Raw genomic sequence first — 21,132 nt, forward strand, 5'->3', positions numbered from 1 at the left:
GCTACGCTCCGGCTATTCACAAACGCGATTTGCGTAAAGACCAACTGCAGCTGTACTGAGCACCACGACGCACGGAGCGAGATTTACGTAAGAAGTTACGTAAAAATTCTAAAGTGACAGCGCATGCTTTGAGTGACAGGTTGATAAGCCATTGTTTTAACATACAGGAAAAGGATTTTGTAAAATAAGCAGTTTTTTTTTTAAATATTCATCTTGTGCAGTATGTTTTGAGCTCTGTAAAATGATTATGTATGAGTAATTTAGAGGCGTATTGCTATACACGTGCATACTGAAACAAAAATGCCCTGGTCAAGATCAAGGGCTTAAACTTTATGCATTTATAGGATAAATATGATCGCTAACAGGATGCAAATAAACAGGTTTTAGCAATATTGTTCAGAATTTCGATATGTGGATGGCACAAACGAAAACAAAACGCCAATTTACTGGATTTTATTGTTAAATCCATCACGTTTGTACTGTTGCTTTCCACTAAAATGGTCACTTCCTGTGGAATGAATTACATCCAAATAATGTTGTGTTTTAATAACATCATATTGTATCATATTATATATATATATATATCATATTATATATCGGCCATTCTACAGAATTAGTACAAACTGCTGTCCCACCAAGGGTGTGTTAAATTGATAAAAAGTGATAGCAAATACTTACATTGTTAGAAAATATTTATATTTTGAATAAATGCTGTTCTTTTGAGCTTTTTATTCATCAAAGAATCCTGAAAAAATATCACAATTTCAAAATAAATACTTTGCAGGGCAACTGTTGCAATATATAATCCAATATATAGATCATTCTAATAATAAATCAGTATATTAGAATGATTTCTGAAGGATCATGTGACACTTAAGACTGAAGTAATGGCTGATGAAAATTCAGCTTTGCATCACAGGAATAAATTAAAATTTAAAGTATATTACAATAGAAACCATTATTTTATATTGTAATAACATTTCGCAATATTACAGTTTTTTTCAATATTTTTTTATTAAATAAATGCAGCACTGATGAGCATAAGAGACTTTCTTAAAAAACATTACAACTCTTACTGACCCCAAACTTTTGACCAGTAGTGTATATATATATATATATATATATATATATATATAAAATAATTTATTGGGTACTTTCAATTGGGAGGTGGTTGTCCCAAACCCTAACACTTAAATTTCAATTTAATACATTATATAAAATGCCATTCACTGGCATAGGAGTGGGGTCTAGTCACTGGCAGGGTGAGAAGCAAGGTGGAGGGACGGGGTGGATCGGGGACGTTGTTGGGGTCTGTGCCGATGGGTGTGTCCGATGGGTGTGTTGGATGCGCTCGCTGGCAGGGATGGGGCGGCTGCTGGACCAAAGGGGATGGGAGACATCATTTGCAATAATTATCAATAACTCTACCAATTAGTCTATTTCATACTAGTGTACTATTACTATTACAATCATCGATGCTCCCACTGCTTCCACCTCTGTGTCCACTACTGATTTCATTATATTATTATATTTCTACTAGGGCTCCTCTTAGTTATCTGTTCAGTCACGTAAAAAGTAGGATATCATCTGTCATTGCCGTTATTGTATCCTGGATCTGTCCCATTATACTGAAGTTAACATCTACTGCCCCGATTGCTGTTTAACATTGTATTATAATATCACTACTATTGTATATCGTATTGCTTCCTGTTCAATATTTAGTACAGTTATGTCTATAGTTAAATCTTTTCACTAAACAACACAGAAATCGAATGATTTAACTTATCTCTGTACCCATTCAAACTACCACATCCATACATTTACAGCTTGTTTTTTTTGTTTTTGTCCTAATTTTTGCTCCCATCTTCTTGTACTCTTTTTTTTTTTTTTTTTTTCTTTGCTTTGTTTTGTCTTGTTTTACTTAGTTTTCTCCCCCTCTGTGTCTCATTTGCGTATATATGTGTATATATCTGTGTATATATCTGTGACTGGTCTCAGTCTATGTCATCATGTTGCTGTCTATCTATGTTTTATTGCGCTCAATAAAAAAAATAAAAAAAAATAAAATAAAAAAAAATTTCAATTTATGAAAATGATATTGAAATCATTTTTGTATTTTTTCCAAGAAAAAACATGTAGTTCAAAAAAGTTATTTATTGTATATTTTCTTTGTAAATTATGAAACTATGTAAAAAAATAAAAATAAAAATCTGTCCCGCATTTTCATTTCACTATCATTTTGAGGTGTTCAAAAGTCTGAAAAATCTGTGTCTAACTTCAAGGAACATCACTACTAAACACCTTTTCTGATATTAAGCACACTTTTTTGGAAGTTATTCCATAACATTTAGTTTTTATATGTGTACAACTGTTCAGAACTGCGCTAGCTAACCATGTGCTGATTAGCATCTTTGAGCTAGGTTCAAAAGTATCTAAAATTGTCGCTACCGAAACAGCCACGACCGAAACATTTGGGGAAGTTATAGTAATGAAATCTTTGGGGTTTTTTTTGGGTGTTATTCCATAAATTTGTCACTACTGTAACAGTCACGACCGAAACACATAAGCTTTTATTTGGGAGAAATAAACTAAATTTTAGTACATTTCTGCAATTTTTTTTATGTGGGTTAAAATTCTGTGAAGTGATGTGGTCACTACCAAAACATTACTGTCACTACCGAAAATGAGCTGTCACGACCATAACATTGGATATTTTGTCAAAAATAAGGTATACTAAAAAATCAACTAAGATGTTATGTGTTTGTTTCAGTGTATTTTCAAACTAATGAATCCTTAACTTTAAAATCAGTATGATCAGTTTTTTTGTCTTTTACATAGAAAAATTGGATTCAAAATACAACAAATCACATAAATTACACTTGAAATATTGTTAAAAATGTAATTGTTATTAATTTACCACAAAACTACAATTTAATAAAATAACAAAAAAAAATATTTACAATATAGATGTAAGCAAAATCTTAATAGGTGTTTTGTGACAAATTTGGGGAGAGGACAAATATTGCAAAAATTTCTGAAAATACAGTATTAGAGAATTAACTGCAGAATTACTAGAAATGTGGATATTATACAATTTGCATGCAATTTTATACTTTTTTTTTCAAAATGTTTTCAACTCTGACTTTGGACCAATTCTGTAGAATATGAGTGTCTGTTGTGTTGACTGTTTATGCTATTTTGATGTATTCACGTGTTGTTTTTAATAAAAAGGATGCAAAGTAATACTGTAAACACGGCAAAGTGCTATAATTTTGAATATTGATTGATTGATTAATTGTAGAAATTATTTCCTATTAGTTAACAGCTAGCTTTGAAGTCAAAAAGTTATTTCAAAGTAGCTGGAAACATGGCAAAAAATCAGCACAATCTACAGTATTTGCTTCATTTATGCGTAACATGCTCATATTTTCAAATAATTATGATATTGTTATGAACAAATATGATTGAAATATTTATAAATTGCGGGTGGAATAATTCATCCAATATATTAACATGAAAGATACATAGGCAGTTCATTATTTATATTCTTAAACATTTCATATCCTATTCACAGCTTTCTAAATATGATCATATGTGACCCTGGACCACAAAACCAGTCAATTTCTTTTTTTAATTTAAATTTTTATTTTCATTATTATCTGAAAGCTGAATAAATATGCTTTCCATTGATGTATGGTTTATTATTATTTGAAAATGTGAAACCTAAGGGTGCAAAAAAAAATCAAAATATTGAGAATATCGCTATAGTTCTTAGCAATGCATATTACTAATCAAAAATTAAGTTTTGATACATTTGGGGTAGGAAATTGACAAAATATCTTCATGGAACATGCTTTTTACTTAATATCCTAATGATTGATTTTGACTTACACAATGTATTTTTGGCTATTGCTACAAATTTACCTGTGCCTCTTAAAGGAACACTCCACGTTTTTTGGAAATAGGCTCATTCTCCAACTCCTCCCGAGTTAATAAGTTGAGTTTTACCGTTTTGAAATCCATTCAGCCGTTCTCCTGTTCTGGCGATATCACCTTTAGCATAGCTTAGCATAGATCATTGAATCCTATGAGACCAATATAGCATCGTGTTCGAAAATGACCAACAAGTTTCGATATTTGTCCTATTTAAAACTTGACTCTTCTGTAGTTATATCGTGTACTAAGACCGACGGAAAATGTAAATATGTGATTTTCTAGGCCAATAAGATTAGGAACTACACTTCCATTCCGGCGTAATAGTCAAGGAAGCTTGCCGCCGTAATACAGACGCAGCAGGCGCAGTAATATCACGCAGTGCCTGAAATTAGTTCCCATTAGTTCCCAGCCAGTAACTTCCAATGTGACTGGCGTGGTATTACTGCTCCTGCTTCGGCCATATTACGGCAGCAAACTTCCTTGACTATTACACCGGAATGGGAGTGTAGTTCCTAATCTTATCGGGCTAGAAAATCGCATCTTTAAATTTTCCGCCGGTCTTAGTACACGATATAACTACAGAAGAGTCAAGTTTGAAATAGGACAAATATCGAAACTCGTTGGTCATTTTTGAACGTGATGCTATTGGTCTAATAGGATTCAATGATCTATGCTAAGCTATGCTAAAAGTGATATCGCCAGAACAGGAGAACAGCTGAATGGATTTCAAAACGGTAAAACTCAACTTATTAACTCGGGAGGAGTTGGAGAATGAGCCTATTTCCAAAAAAAGTGGAGTGTTCCTTTAAGACTGGTTTTATGGTCCAGGGTCATATCTGTGTTATTTGCAATGTTTTTTTTTATATATATATATTTTTAGTCCTCAACTGTCATCTTTTCAAGATTATGTGAAAAGAAAAGAAAAAAAAAACACTGACCATCTGTTGACGTCATCCGTGTGTTTTTATTATGAATTTTTTGAACAGATTATTTCTTCAGACGGTTATCAATAACAATCAATCCATATAATCCATGTCATTGTGTCTATAAGTATAGTTAATTGTCCCAATGGTAACCATTGTAATAATATAGCTTATTAATGCAAATTTATCCATTCTTAATATCACACTGCAAAAACAACAGGCCTTTATTTACTGACAGGTTTCCACTGTACACTAACACAGACAAGAGAAATAGTCACGGGGGGGAAAGAGAGGAGGAGTGCGAGCTGGAAGGAGGAAGGGGTGGCACAGTTGTACATTCAGAAACCAAAAACAGTGGCAGTATCTAAAGAGAAAAGGACAGAGGAGTAAAGAGAAAAGGGGGAATGATGGCAGAGGTGAAAGTGTTTAGGCATAACAATAATGTGCCTTTCTGTTCCACTGTGAATCAGATATTAACAAGTTTTTAAATTACACAATTGAACACACAAATAAATAGACATTCATCAAGCCAATCGTTGCCGCTCTTAGTTATTACTAATACTATTATTGTCATTATCACTGTATGTTACCAACAGAGATATTAGAAAAAAATACCTAGCCTATCTGAAAGTGCAAAGACTGAAAATGAACCAAAGTCATGGAACCGACAACAAAAAAAAAAAAAAAAGAGAATAGTAGTAGTCATTTGTATTTACATACATTTAAGTACAATCAAAACTGCCCAGGTTGAGCTAACATTCTGATACAGCAGAGGGCATTGCACTGTACTGTGTTTTTCGTGAGGTTGTGAGAAGAGGTGCACAGATTTGTGAGTGAGTGAGTGTTTGTGTGCGCGTTGTGATGCTTAAAAGAAAGCACTTGCATACCTAATCACTATTACGAAACACCTTTACTGACTAGTCCTCTATGTCTGTACATGGGAATTTGTTCAAGGAATGTATCAAGAGACAGATTGTGCAGAGGAAATACAGCTTCTGAAGTCGATTTGGGCACTAGACGTTGTATTAATTACAAAAGGCTGTAATTTGAAACATTCAGAGTCAATTAGCTGATGCGAGTTGACAATTAGTGTTTTAATTATGTGCGATACAGTGTCGTGAGCACATCAATTGGAAAGGTTGTAGGATGAATGAACATATAATTGTGCCATTAATAAATATTGGGATCTGGGTTGAGAGTGGCGATGAGGGAATGCGTTGTGCATTGTGGGAGCATTGTACATTCCAGAGAGAAGCATTGCATTCACAGAGGCTGAGATCCTAGAATTGTGTCACTGGTGTGTTGGTAGACACATTGCATTTTCTTTGATGGTGCATCTGTGTGTGTGTGTGTGTTTGTATATTCCTGTATAATATTAAATGAGTGGGTGGTGTTTCAGTATGTGGGTGTGGCTCAGTAGCGTCTTGGGGCGGAGTCTCTTCCCTCTTTCTTGATGATGATTCGCTGGTCATCACTGGTATCGTCGGGCGAGTCCACTACTTCTTCCTCGTCGTCACACTCTCCGTCCATATCTGGTGCAATTCCCATGCGGTTCTCGTATGTCTAAGAAAGAAAAAAATAATAAATACTGTTTGTGTAACAAAAATATCCATATTTAGAACTTTATCATTCGTAATCTCTAGCTTCTGATGCACGTTTTAAATATGGATATTTTTCTTACACACTTTTCTTACTTTATTAACCATCCAGAGCCATGTGGAGTACTTTTATGATGGATGGATGCACTTTATTGGACTTCAAGATTTCAACAGCCATTCACTGCCAGGACATTTTAAAATATAATTGTACAGTTGAGGTCAAAAGTTTACATACACCTTGCAGAATCTATTAATGTTAATTATTTGACCAAAATAAGAGGGATCATACAAAAAAAGCATGCTATTTTTTATTTAGTACTGACCTGAAGAAGATATTTCACATAAAAGACATTTACATATAGTCCACAAAAGAAAATAGTAGTTGAATTTATAAAAATGACCCTGTTCAAAAGTTTACACACACTTGATTTTTTAATGATCCACAGCTGTTTTTTTAGTGATAGTTGTTTATGAGTTGTTTGTCCTGAACAGTTAAAATGCCTGCTGTTCTTCGGAAAAATCATTCAGCTCCCACAAATTCTTTGGTTTTTCAGCATTTTTGTGTATTTGAACCCTTTCCAACAATGACTGTGTGAATTCGAAATCCATCTTTTCACACTGAGGACAACTGAGGGACTCAGTTGCAACTATTACAGAGGGTTCAAATGCTTACTGATGCTCCAGAAAGAAAAACAAAGCATTGAGAACCGGGGGTGAAAACTTTTTGCATTTAAAGAGTAAGAGGGTAAATTAAACTTATTTTGTCTTCTGGGAAACATGTACGTATTTTCTGTAGCTTCCGAAGGGCATTACAAAATAAAAAAAAAAAAAGATATTTAGGCAAAATAAGAAAAATGTACACATCTTCATTGCATTGAAAAGTTTTCACCCCTAATGCAAACCTTCTGTAATAGTTGCAAATGAGTCACTCGGTTGTCGTCAGTGTGAAAAGATGGATGTCAAAATCACACATTCATTGTTGGAAAAGGTTCAAATACACAAAAATGCTGGAAAATCTAAGAATTTGTAAGACCTGAAGGATATTTCTGAAGAACAGCTGGGAGTTTAACTGTTCATGACAAACAAGGGACTCAAACAACTATCACTAAACAAAAAAAAAAAAACACAGCTGTGGATCATTCAGGTAACACACAGTATTAAGAATCAAGTGTATGTAAACTTTTGAACAGGGTCATTTTTATAAATTCAACTGATTTTCTCTTGTGGACTATATGTAAACATCTTTTATGTGAAATATCTTTTTCAGGTCAGTACTTCATAAAAAATAACATGCATTTTGTATGATCCCTCTTATTTTGGTAAAATAATGAACATTTTGCAGATTCTGCAAGGTGTATGTAAACTTTTGACCTCAACTGTATTCGTCTGAAAGAAAATGGCTTGAGAGTGAGTAAATCACTTTTATTTTTGGGTGAACTATCCATTTAATTCAGCAAGGGTGCATTAAATTAATCAAAAGTGACACTAAAGACATAATGCTACTAAATATTTGAAATAATTGCTTTTAAATTGTCTATTTATCAAAGATTCCTGGAAAAAATGTATCACAAAAATATTAATCAGCACAACTTCTCTCAACACTAATAATAAGAATTGAGCAACAAATCAGCATATTAGAAAGACTTTTGAAGGATCACATGACACCGAAGACCTTGGCGAGCATTAGAGACTTTTCAAAAACTTAACAACAGTAGTGTATGTATCTATTTTTGCATTCATACCTCCATTGGGTTTACAATGATGGTGAGGGCCGAATCATCCCATTGGTTGCTGCCCTCTTTTCCTCCGCCTCTTGCTCCATCACCACGACGGTGGATGGAACGGATGCGGAAGACACCAAGGATCACCATGACAACCAAGAAACCCACACACACCATGATGATGACAGTTGCGGCTCCTGGAACAACTGTACAAATGAAGAGAGAGAAAAACATTGGGTTTATTGTTTATAGTTTATATGAAAATACACAGTGTATTAGATATACTGATAAATATTTGTTTGTATGTGACCCTGGACCACAAAACCACTCATAAGAATCAATTTTTTGAAACTGAGATTTATACATGATCTGAAAGCTGACTATGAATTCAATTGGATTCAATATGAATATCAATTGTTAGGATAGAACAATATTTGGCCGAGATACAACTGTTTGAAAATCAGAAATCTAAATATTGAGAAAATCACCTTTAAAGTTGTCCAAATTAAGTTCTTAGCAATGCATCTCAATCAAAAATTAAGTTTTGATATATTTACTATGGGAAATGTACAAAATATCTTCATGGAACATGATCTTTACTTAATATCCTAATGATTTTTGGCATAAAAGAAAAATCATTTTGACCCATACAATGTATTTTTAATGTAATATGTTTTGCGATCCAGGATCACATATATATCAGACATGTACCTGAGTTGCGGTGTGGGTTAGGGAGCGTGTGTCCACTCAGTTCCCCAGTGTGATGGGATGGGTGGAGGAACTGCTGCTGAGACGCCAGCAGGTGAGATGGATGGTATAGACTGTCCAGAGAGTGCAGGAAGTTCACCTGAGCAGGTATAGGAGAAAACCAGACAAAGACAGTGAGAGTGTGTACTGGGTTAGGCTGAAAGATCCATATTAGTGTCTTATCATATTCAGTGGTGTTCATTACCTCAAGTGTGAGCTCGTTGCTGGTGTACCGCCCATTCATTTCTGAGCACGACAGACGGAACCTTCTTTCAAAACGAGCAGAGCCCTTTGCTAAGCGATAGCGAATGGAGCGTAACACATCTTCATAAACAGAGATAGACTCCGCTCCTGAAAGAGAGAAAAGGAACGAATAAGGTGTTGTTTTTCTATTTTCTGTGAAATACATGTTCATTACATGCTTCTGCTACAATAATTTCTATCATAACAACTCTCAGAAGATTTCAGCATGGTAATGGATATAATAATGTTAATGTATTTGGTCTTGGCGGAATATATCTGCTACACTGCTGAATAGCTTTTGCTGTTGGTTATTGCTGATGTTGTAGATTATTACTGTTGCTGTTGCTGCTGCCGCTGCTGCTGCTGCAAAGCAAGTACTTGCTACTGCCATTACATATGCTAATACAGTGATGTGAGTATTTTAGACATACTGCTGCCGCACAAATGTGACCCTGGACCACAAAACCAGTCGTAAGTAGCACAGATATTTGTAGCAATACATTGTATGGGTCAAAATTATTGACCTTTCTTTTATGCCAAAAATCATTATGATATTAAGTAAAAATCATGTTCCATGAAGATATTTTGTCAATTTCCTACCGTAAATATATTAAAACTTAATTTTTGATGAGTAACATTGCTAAGAACTTCATTTCGACAACTTTAAAAGCACTTTTCTCAATATTTAGTTTTTTTTTTTTTTGCACCCTCAGATTCCAGATTTTGAAATAACTGTATCTCGGCCAAATATTGTCCTATCCTAACAAACCATACATCAATGAAAAGCATTTATTCAGCTTTCAGATGATAAATCTTAATAAAAAAAAAATACCATTATGACTGGTTTTGTGGTCCAGAGTTACAAATAGCATATATAATAACCTGTAGCAGATCTATGCAGGTGGAGCTGGGGAGGTGGAGGGTTTCAGAGAACCTCTAAAAGCATGCTGTGAAATGCTGTAGTAAATGCTAATCAGCCATTTAAATCTAAAGCAGCAAAAAGGTAATTGTGACTTTTTATCTTACAATTTTGACTTTTTTTTCAGAACTGTCAGATATAAACACACAATTGTAAGTCAGAATTGTGGGATATAAACACAATTGCGAGAAATAAAGTCCCGTTCTGAGGAGAAAAAAAAAGACTGATATGTTCACAGAATTGTTCACAATTCTGACTTTTTTTATCAAACTGTCAGATATAAACGCACAATTACGAGTTATAAAGTCAGAATTGCTAGATATAGAGTCAGAATTGCAAGATATAAACTGTTTCTTGCATTTGCGACTTTGTATCTTGCAATTCTGACTTACTGACTGAATTGTGAGGCATAAACTCGCAATTGCAAGTTAGGAGGAAAAAAACTGATATGTTCACAGAATTGCCAATTTATATCTCACAATTCTGAGAAAAAAAGTCAAATAAAACAATTTTTTTTATTCAGTGGCGGAAACTGGCTTCCATGCCAAAGCTTAGAGTCAGTATGTTTTTTTTTTTAGGTTTGATTAAAGGAATTAATACTGAATGCACTAAACTGATCAAAAGTGACAGCGATTTACTCATCCTTTAAGGCATCCTAGGTGTATATGACTTTCTTCTTTCAGAAGAATCCAAACAGAGTTATATAAAAATTGTCCTGGCTCTCCCAAGCTTTATAATGGAAGGGTGGGTGTTTCTGTTCAACAGTCCAATAAAGTGCATCCATTCATAATAATGCGAACAGAATATTTTTCTTACAAAAACACGTTGATTCACTACAGGAAGCCTTTATTCACCCCTCTGGAGCCGTGTGATCTGGAGCGTTTTATTATGGATGGATGCGCTTTATTGGACTTATTTTGGACTGTTAAACAACAAATTTTCTAGATTTTTCAATTTCAAGATGGCCGAACAGACGGCGTCAAGGTGTATGTCTTGCAAACAAAACCTTAAACTTTAAAGATTGACTACTGCTTGTGGATTCGGTTAAAGTGTATTATGATGTGAATTATTAAGTTATTATTTGAAGAAGAAGAAAAGAGAAAGAAAAGAAAAAGAGCGTGAAATAATGTCAAAATCAAAGCAAAGACGAGGCGAGCTGTTGAACATTGTGTCAGATGACCAAACCAGCCTGGAGGGAAAGGGCGCTGGTAGCGCCGATAATACTTCGGAAATATTGAAGGAACTTAAATTATTTCGAACTGAAACGGCTGAAAATTTTGGTGTGCTGAGGAAGGAGGTGAGCGATATAAAATTGAATTTCGAAGAATTAAAAACAAGGGTGAATGAAGCCGAACAGAGGATTGCGGGCAATGAGGATCGTAACATGGATTTGACTAAAGTGCTGTTTCAGCTGATGTGCAAACAAAAGCACCTTGAGGAGAAGTGTGAGGGTCTGGAAAGCCGTTCACGGAGAAATAATTTAAGAATTTACTCTGTACCGGAAAAAATCGAAGGAAGTAATATGATTGAGTTTATAGAAAAGCTTATTCGTGAGCAACTTAACATCCGGGAAGAGATTTGCATCGAAAGGGCGCATCGCGCCGCAGCAACAGGTGTCTCCTTTGGACGTGTTACGAATAGGCCTATCACCAGATCAATCATTGTTTGTTTCCGTAGTTTCAAGGAGAAACAACGAGTGTTACATGCTGCATGGTCTCTAAAGGACATTCGGATCAAGGACCAACGAATATACTTTGATGAGGATTACACTACCGATGTCTTCAAGGAGCGTGCAAAATATAGGAACGCAAGGAAGCAACTCCAAGAGCGAAAAATTAAGTCTCGCATTGTCTACCCTGCAAAACTGATGTTGTTTTTGCAGGATGGAAAGACTAAGATTTTCGAAAACCCACAAAAAGCAGCTGAGGGTTTAATGGACTTTGGGGTAACGATGGAAGTTCCAAGAAAAGAGCCGGATTGGGACTCTGCCTTGCGGGCTGTAGGGTGGCAGTCCGTCCGCAGTAGGAGCAAATATGCTCCTGCAGGGGAAATAACAGCTAGTGTTGAATCTCTTCGACTTTCCTTGGACAGTTATGTAAATGAAAAGTCACATGACGGATAAGGTATGTAGAGATTACATTGTGGCAAGCACTAATTTATATCATCGAGTATAATGTCCACAATGTGTGAACACATTCCTATACAAATTGAAAACGCAGAAGGATGTGTCTATGATTATGATGAACTAGATTTGGGGTCAAATTTTTTTCCGAATATAAAAGATACATGTAAATATTATACAGTCGCAGAATTTACTAGTAATATAGAAACGGCTGGCTCTTTTTCCCTTATTCATTTGAATTGTAGAAGCCTTTATTCAAATTTTAGTAAGATATATGATTATTTGAATACTTTACAAAACAAATTTACTGTCATAGCGTTGTCTGAGACTTGGTTAACGGATGAGAAAGGTGTGGAATTTCATTTTGAAGGTTATGAATTGTTTTATGTTAACCGGGTCTGTAAGAGAGGAGGGGGGGTTGCTCTGTATGTTAGCAGTGATCTGAAATGTAGAATAATTGAGTGTATGACTGTTTCAACAGAGGATTTAATGGAATGTTTAACTGTTGAGATTGAAATGAAGAAACAGAGGAATATTATTGTCACATGTATATATAGAACCCCAGGGTCTAGTATCACGGTATTTAATAATAAGTTGGAGCAATTATTAGTTGGGATGAATGAAAATAAAGTGTCTGTAATCTGCGGGGACTTTAATATAAATCTTTTGAATGTGTCTAATCATACAAGTAGTCTAGATTTTTTGGATTTAATGTATAGTAGAGGCTTTTATCCTACCATTACTAGGCCTAGTCGAATAACCTCCAATTGTGCCACATTAATTGATAATATTTTTGTAAATAAATTTGAAAAAACGGTTAAAAGTGGTCTTTTGATAAATGATATGACAGATCATTTCCCAATATTTGTAACTTACTTTTGTGAAATAAAAAATAATAAAGAAAAGTTTAGTAAAGTTATTAGGTTAAGAACTGAGGAAACATTAAATGGATTTAGGGATGATCTTATGAAAGAAGAGTGGAATGATGTTTGTAATACGAATAATGTAAATAAAGCTTATGAATTATTTCTTAAAAAGTATTTATGGTTATATAATAAAAATTGTCCAAAAAAAATATTGAATGATAAAGTAAGAAGTAATAATAAACCTTGGTTGACGAAGGGTTTATTGAAATCTTGTAAAAAGAAGAATAAGCTTTATCAGGATTTTGTAAAATATCGGACAGTAAATGCAGAAAAAAAATATAAAGCTTATAAAAATAAGTTGATTACTATAATGAGATGTGCAAAGAAAGATTATTATACAAATGTGTTGATGGAAAATAAAAGTAATATCAAAAGAATGTGGAAGGTTTTGAGGGAGGTTATGGGCAGTAAAATTAATTATAGTCAGCCATTATATTTAATGAATGAACAGAATGTTGAGATAAGTAGTGAAAAAATGGCTGATGAATTTAATTCATTTTTTGTTAATGTTGGTCCGAATCTTGCCAAAACTATACCATTATATAATGAAAATAAAAGCTGGACAGGTGAAAGTAGAGTTATGCAGTCTCTTTTTTTGGACGAAGTTAGTGAGAGTGAAATTATTTCTACTGTCTCTAAATTTAAAAGTAAATATTCATGTGATAGTGATGGCTTAGATATGTACATTGTTAAGGAAACTATATGTTGTATTACTAGACCATTAAAATATATAATTAATTTGTCTTTTAATACGGGTTATTTTCCAGAAATAATGAAAGTGGCCAGAATTATTCCTCTTTTTAAATCTGGTGATAGGCATAGTCTCACAAATTATAGGCCTATTTCTTTGCTTTCTCAATTTTCAAAAATTTTGGAGAAGCTTTTTGTTAAAAAATTTGATTATTTTCTTGAAAAATATTCTTTGATACATGATAATCAATTTGGGTTTAGAAGCACACGTTCAACAGCTATGGCTTTGATGAAAATCACAGAGGACATTACTACAGAATTGGAGCATAAAAATTATACAGTTGGAGTTTTCATTGATCTTAAAAAGGCTTTTGATACTCTTGATCATGGTATATTGATATCTAAATTACAGACATATGGAATTAGAGGAGTAGTATTGAATTGGATTACTAGTTACTTAGAAAATAGACAACAATATGTAGAGTACATGGGATATGCATCTAAGTTGGAAATAATGCAGTGTGGAGTCCCCCAAGGCTCTGTGCTGGGGCCTAAGTTATTTACTTTATATATTAATGATCTCTGTGATGAATCAAAGATTTTACGTTTTGTTCTTTTTGCAGATGATACAAATTTTTTTGTATCGGGGAAGAATTTAAAAATACTACTTAAAATTGTTGAACAGGAATTGATTGTACTTCAGAAATGGTTTAATAAAAATAAATTATCGCTAAATTTAAGTAAAACAAAATTTATGTTGTTTACAAATCGAAAATGCCCTGATAATGTTTGTCTGACTTTGAATGGGATAAGTATTGAGAGAGTGTCAGAATTTAGGTTTTTAGGAGTACTCATTGATGATAAATTTAAATGGAAATCACACATAGCTTATGTAAGAAACAAAATTTGTAAAAATATTGCTGTTTTGAGTAAAGTAAAGTTTATGTTAAATTATAAGGCAATGAGAATTCTATATTGTTCGTTTATTTTGCCATATTTGATGTATTGTTTGGAGGTATGGGGTAATTCATATTTTACTAATTTAATGCCCTTATTTATTTTGCAAAAAAGGGCCATAAGAGTAATCAATGGAGTTGCTCCAAGAGAACATACTACAAGATTGTTTCTGAGGTCAGGATTACTTAAATTGAGGGATCTGGTTTCTTTGCAAACTTTATTAGTAGTTCATAAAGCAAAACATTGTATGTTACCGGATGGATTGCAAACTCTCTTTACTGTGAATAGTGAGACAAGTAGAAGAAATAATGACTTTAAACAACCTTTTGCTGGAAATACTCTTAAACAAATGTGTGTCTCAGTTTCTGGTGTGAAAAGATGGAATTCATTAGAAAATGATCTAAAATGTTGTTCAAATATTTTGCGATTTAAATATAAGTATAAACAGAAGATATTTATTTTGTACAAAGAAGAGGGTCAATGATTCGTTTTTGTTGTCAGAATTATTATTATTGTATTTTTGTTTGTTTGTTCCCTTGTTATGTAAGCAGAATTAATATCATTGGATGGATTTTTTGTTTTTTATGTCTGTGAGGTCATCTAATCCAATTTATTTTGTAAATTTTAAAATATAAGAATGGGGTAGGAGTCTATAAGATTGTTTTCTTCATCCTACTCCTATTCTCTTTTGTTTCATGGTTTGTTTGTTTGTTGTATTGTTGTGGTATTTTATGTTGCATTACCATGAAAAGAGAATAAATAAATAAATGAAAAAATGAAAATATAAATTATAAAGCTTGGAAGAGCTAGGACATTTTTTAATATAACTCTGATTTATATCATCTGAAAGAAGAAAGTCATATACACCTAGGATGCCTTGAGGGTGAGTAAATCATGGGCTAGTTTTCATTGTTGGGTGATCTAATCCTTTAAAACACATGAACATGTAAAACTTCATTACCAGTCATATCAATGTAAGCATTAGGATAATATGAATTTTTTTTTTTTACCAGTGATAGCAATGTAGGCCGTTGTGTTAATAATGTCCAGTCCCCTCTCTTTTAATGCCTCCATGTCAACCAGAAGCTCCTCCCTTTCTGGGTTTAGCTCCTCCCCCAAGGGTTGGACTTCACACCCATCCAGAGTGTGAGCCACAGCATCTGACATCAGCGCTAATAAAGAGACAGAAACAAACAGAATATATCTTTACCCTTTGACCATAACACTGAAGCGAGAGAAGAACAAAGGTCTGTCTGCTGCATTGCACAAGCCTCAAGTCACCGATAACAGTGAGTACAGGTTAACCTGTGAGCAAATAAGTAATACCATTGCTGCATACTAACTTGCAAATAATCTAACAATGCCTCGACCTTGACTTCTTTATTAGAAAGTCTCTCTATGCGGCACTGCCTCTGGACAAAACCAAAACAAGATCTTTTGTTCATAGTTATTCATCAAGTCGAGCCTCTGGGCTATTACAGTGTCTGGTGTGTAGATCATTTTCCAAGGATAAATGAATAGAATCCATTTTGATAAAAAGCCTATATAGGGGTCATCCATCAAGCGGTGGGTTCACAGATTACTGTTTTAGGTGAGATGTTCAAAGCTTACCCCCTCCTTCCATGCCCTGAGCAGCTGTGTTCACAGCATGAGACAAGGAGCAGACGATACGGAGCTCAGGAAACAAGGGAACCCCTTGAGGGCCCTCAAATTCAGCGGCTGGCCGGGCCAGGTGGGGTCCCACCCCAGAGAGAGAGATCTGAGGGGCGTCGGGCTGGAGCACAACCAGGTAACCCTCCAGCTGTCTGAGAGAGAGACAGCTCTCCTCACTGAAACACCTACAAAAGGACAAAGAGAATCATGAGGATTTAAAGAGAATATCTAGATGCTTGAGTAAAAAGTATTAAGTATTAATATTCTGTATGTCATTTTGCTAGAATGTTTTGTGATTATCATGTGTTCAAAATAACACATTTAATAATGCATTAGGTCAACTAGTCTTTCAAAAAGTAATATTTTTATTTGAGGTGGGTAAGATTTTCAATGTTTTTGAAATAGGTCTCTTATGCTCACCAAGGTTGCATTTATTTGATTAAAAATACAGTAAAAACAGTAGTATTGTGAAATATTAATACAGTGTATTAAAGTGTTTCTTTTTTAATACACTGCTGTTCAAAAGTTCGGGGATCAGATTTGAAATGTTTTTTTAAAGAAGTTTCCTATGCTCATCAAGGCTGCGTTTATTTGATCAAAAATACCGAAAAAATTGTAATATTGTGAAATATTATTTCGATGTAAAATAAAGTTTTTCTATTTAAATATACATTAAAATCTAATTTATTCCTGTGATCAAAGCTGAATTTTGAATTGTCAGCATCATGACTCTAGTCTTCAGTGTCACATGATTCTTCAGTAATCATTCTAATATGCTGATTTATTATTACTGTTGAAAACAGATGAAAACAGTGCTGCTTAATATTTTTTTGGAGCCTATGATACTTTTTTTGGTTCTTTGATGAATAAAAAGTTGAAAAGAACAGCTTTTATTTAAATTAGAAATTTAAACTTTTTTAACAATATACAATACCGTTCAAAAGTTTGCGATCACTTTTTTTGTTAAGAAATTAATACTTTTATTCAGCAAGGATGTGTTAAATTGATAAAAAGTGATAGTAGAGACTTTTATCTTTAGTTAAAGATTTCTATTTCGAATAAATGCTGTTCTTTTTAACTTTTTTCAGCAAAGAATCCTGAAAAAGGCATCACGGGTTCCAAAAATTTTTTAAATCACAACTCTTGCCAACATAGATAATTATAATAATAAATCAGCATATTAGAATGATTTCTGAAGAATCGTGTGACACTGAAGACTGGAGTAAAGCTGATGAAAATTCAGTTTTGCATCACAGAAATAAATTATGTTTTAAAGTATATTCAAATAAAAAACATGATTTTATATTGTAATAACATTTCAAGATATTACTTTAGTTTTTGATCAAATAAATGCAGCATTGATAAGCATAAGAGACATCTTTAAAAAACATTACAAATCTTACTGATCGCAAACTTTTGAAAGGCAGTTTAAAATGTAATTTATTCCTGATGCAAAGCTGAATTTTCAGATGCCATTACTCGAGTATTCAGTGTCACATGATCCTTCAGAAATCATTCTAATTCTGTCACGAAAAGTTATTATCAATGTTGAAAATGTTATTTTGTGTAATTTTTTTTATGGAAACCATGATATGTTTTCTCAAGATTCTTTAGTTTAATAAATAGAAAGGTCAAAAGAGCAGCATTTATTTAAAGGGGTCATCGGGTGCAAAACTCACTTTTACATGTTGTTGGAACATTAATGTGTGTTGGTAGTTTGTGTACACAGCCACTCTACAATGATAAAAATCTACTCAGTGGTATTTTTTAAATCTTTAAAAGTAATATCCCCTTTTTAAAATCAGGTCATTCTCAGCTTCTTGTTGTTGTGACGAAACACATTTTATTGACATGAGCGTCTTACCTTAGACCAGCCCTCACCGAGCTGAAACAGTCCGAATATGATCGCCATTGTGTAACTCAGGTGCAGAGGAAGACTCTGATTGAGCGACTGAGGTGTTCTGTTGTTGGATGTAATAATGAACACAGCAGTCCTCATTTACTATCGACATCTGAGCTGCTGAAGACGCAGAGGTTTAAAGTTACTTTAGTTTTTAAATGGAAAGCGCCAATCCCGATCTACATGCGTCTATCTTCGTGCGAATCGTGCGAACAGCAGAAGTGAGTATAAGGGTTTTTTATGCATCTTTGCGGCCTTTCTTAATAATGTGCTTGTTGGCAAGTTTCGCTGATAAACGCAGCTAAATGCGGCTAAAGTAAACATAATTCCAGAGAGGGGCGGGGCGAGTGGCATTTAAAGGGGCCATGTCTTAAAATGAGCTGAAATTTTGCAGAGCTGATTTTGACAAGGTAAAAAGGTATTTTTTTTACACTACTATTGAGAACTTTTAACCAAAGTATATTAGAGACTTTTCATTAAGACCCTAAAGAATCATATGAACTTGTGGAAAATGGGCATCCGATGACCCCTTTAAAACAAAAAATATTTTGTAATATAAATGCTTGTCACTTTTAATATTTTTGTGAAAACAGTGAAGCATTTCTTTTGTCATTTGTAGTAATTTGATGAACTAATCAGAATATTATATTAATATAATGTTTGCAGCTTTGCATAAATGTGTGCCCATATGTTTATGTGAATGTCTGCCAATAAATCTGTGAGCAGCTGGTTAAATTAATCTTCATCTGATTGTTGATATTACAGTTGGTCACCACAACCCCTTGACCTTATATCTGGCAACAGTAAAGTAAAGCCCTAATATCTACACGCTTGGCAAAAAACAAAGGGAGTTGTTATCAACAGAAAATTGACAGATTTTTTTTATCAATTTATCAGATGATTGTTTCATATCCTTCTTATCAGTGTGCTATCAGTGAAAGCCTTTTTTGGCAATATCTATGGACAATATCTTAAATTCAACTCAGGTTCTTTACACTAACCTACTATTAGTCACTGCAGTAAATTCACTTTATGACAAAAATCACAAAATTCATAAAACTTTAGATATGTTGGGTATAAGTTGAAATGCTGATCAAAGATCATTATTTTGCTCTGTGGATGGTCGTCTACCTGAGAGAGGTGGTCAGTTTGAGTGGACGGACACCAGGTGTGGCAAATCGTAGAGAGTTCCTGTATGTGACCTGCTGAACAGCACGATTGAAGCTTTCAATGTCGTCTCCTTCTAACACCAGCACAGATTGGCTAGGGTTCACATGCACCTGAGGAAAGGACATTAATCTCAGTTAGACAAAAAACAAAGTAGAACCTTTATAGAAGTGTACTTAAAAATCAAGCCTTTAGGAAGAAATATGGCCTATATCATGGTTAAAGTTGTAAATTAAACACACTTTATGACATATAAAGGTGTCAATATACCTTCATGCCTGAGCCCAAAGTCTCAAGGTCTCCGAAATCAAGCCCCTCTCGACAAGCATACAGACACTCCACCACACTGTGGGGCTCCACATTTCCTGGCCGCACAGTCACCCCAGACAAAAGCCCTTTGTAACCACTTACAAACTTCCCTATAGGGAAAAATGAGAAAATATATATATAAATATGAATAAATACAGACTCTTTTAAAAACATTAAACACATGCCGGCACTTAAATGAGTATCTCTATTGATCCAAGATAGCTTATGAATAACACCCTGCACACCCTCATCCACACACATAACACAACATTGACAGACTCATTGTCCTGGTGTGCGCCTCACCAATGTCTTTACTCTCTGGCATGGTGTTGTTCACAATGTCTCTCAGTTTCTCTTCTGGCTCTACAGGAAGGAAATAAGTGAAAAGTGAATGGAAACTGATAAAAGCTGTATTCATTAATTGTGAAGAAATAGTTAGCACTAGAAAATATAAATAGAAAGCACTGTTATTCTTTCATATAGAGTATGTTTGTTATTTTGTATTGGAGGAAAAAAGCACTATAGAAGCTATGCAATAGCTTAGTCAAAATTCAGTCGATATTTGCATTGCAGTCAATATTCAGTATGCGATATTAGCATTGATGTCATTTGTTTCTCAGAATGCCGGCTAGATACAAACTTTTGGTGCAGGTGAAGATTATCAGTATATGGGCCATTCTACACAATTGGTGCAAACTGCTGTCCCACAACCAAAAACACATTTAAAAAGCATTTAAGTATTCCAATCTTAGAGGTTTACTAAGATCCTTCTATTATCTATTGAAACCCACAACAATATTTGAAATATCAGAAAGCTTAATAATTATAAAATAATCATTTAGTGGGTACTTTTAATTGGGAGGTGGCTGTCCTGAACCCTAATCTATCCTAAATTTCAACTTATGAAAATTGCATTTAAGTAATTTTTGCATTTTTTTTATTCTATTGTTGATTTTAAAAGTAAAAGCAAGTTAAAAAGATATTTTAACATTTCTCTGTAAATGATGAAACTATATGTAAAATAAAATGTTTCCTGCATTTTTCATTTCACCACCAAAACAGTGTATGTTTTAGTCCATTGGCTGAGACTGATTTTAACTACACACCTACATTTATGATTAGAAAATATTATTGTCTCTCTCTTTCTCATAGCTACAAGGTGTGAGTAGATAGGTCGCATCATTTTGAGGTAAATGTGTTTAAAAATCTGAAAAATCTTTCATTATTTTGTCTGCAAAAAAAAAAAAAAACTTTTTTGAGAGTTATTCCATAACATTTAGTTTTTTATGTGTGCAACTGTTCAGAACTGTGCTAGCTAATA

General features: G+C 33.8%; 1 protein-coding gene across 1 annotated transcript in view; it reads right to left on the reverse strand.

Moving 5' to 3' along the window:
- Window positions 1-4,880: 4,880 nt before the first annotated feature.
- Window positions 4,881-21,132, reverse strand: part of clstn3 (calsyntenin 3) — a 34,610-nt gene continuing 18,358 nt past the window's right edge. Inside the window, exons 11-19 of the mRNA XM_073847280.1 lie at window positions 20,115-20,174; window positions 19,773-19,921; window positions 19,467-19,615; window positions 16,394-16,620; window positions 15,793-15,954; window positions 9,131-9,276; window positions 8,890-9,025; window positions 8,200-8,384; window positions 4,881-6,422 (exon numbers count right to left, since the gene is read on the reverse strand). Coding sequence (XP_073703381.1) covers window positions 6,273-6,422; window positions 8,200-8,384; window positions 8,890-9,025; window positions 9,131-9,276; window positions 15,793-15,954; window positions 16,394-16,620; window positions 19,467-19,615; window positions 19,773-19,921; window positions 20,115-20,174 — 1,364 coding nt within the window. The 3' untranslated portion in view covers window positions 4,881-6,272. The remainder of the gene's footprint in view (window positions 6,423-8,199; window positions 8,385-8,889; window positions 9,026-9,130; window positions 9,277-15,792; window positions 15,955-16,393; window positions 16,621-19,466; window positions 19,616-19,772; window positions 19,922-20,114; window positions 20,175-21,132) is intronic.

This window comes from Garra rufa, chromosome 9 (genome assembly GCF_049309525.1).
Source record: "Garra rufa chromosome 9, GarRuf1.0, whole genome shotgun sequence".
Taxonomy (NCBI): Eukaryota; Metazoa; Chordata; class Actinopteri; order Cypriniformes; family Cyprinidae; genus Garra; species Garra rufa.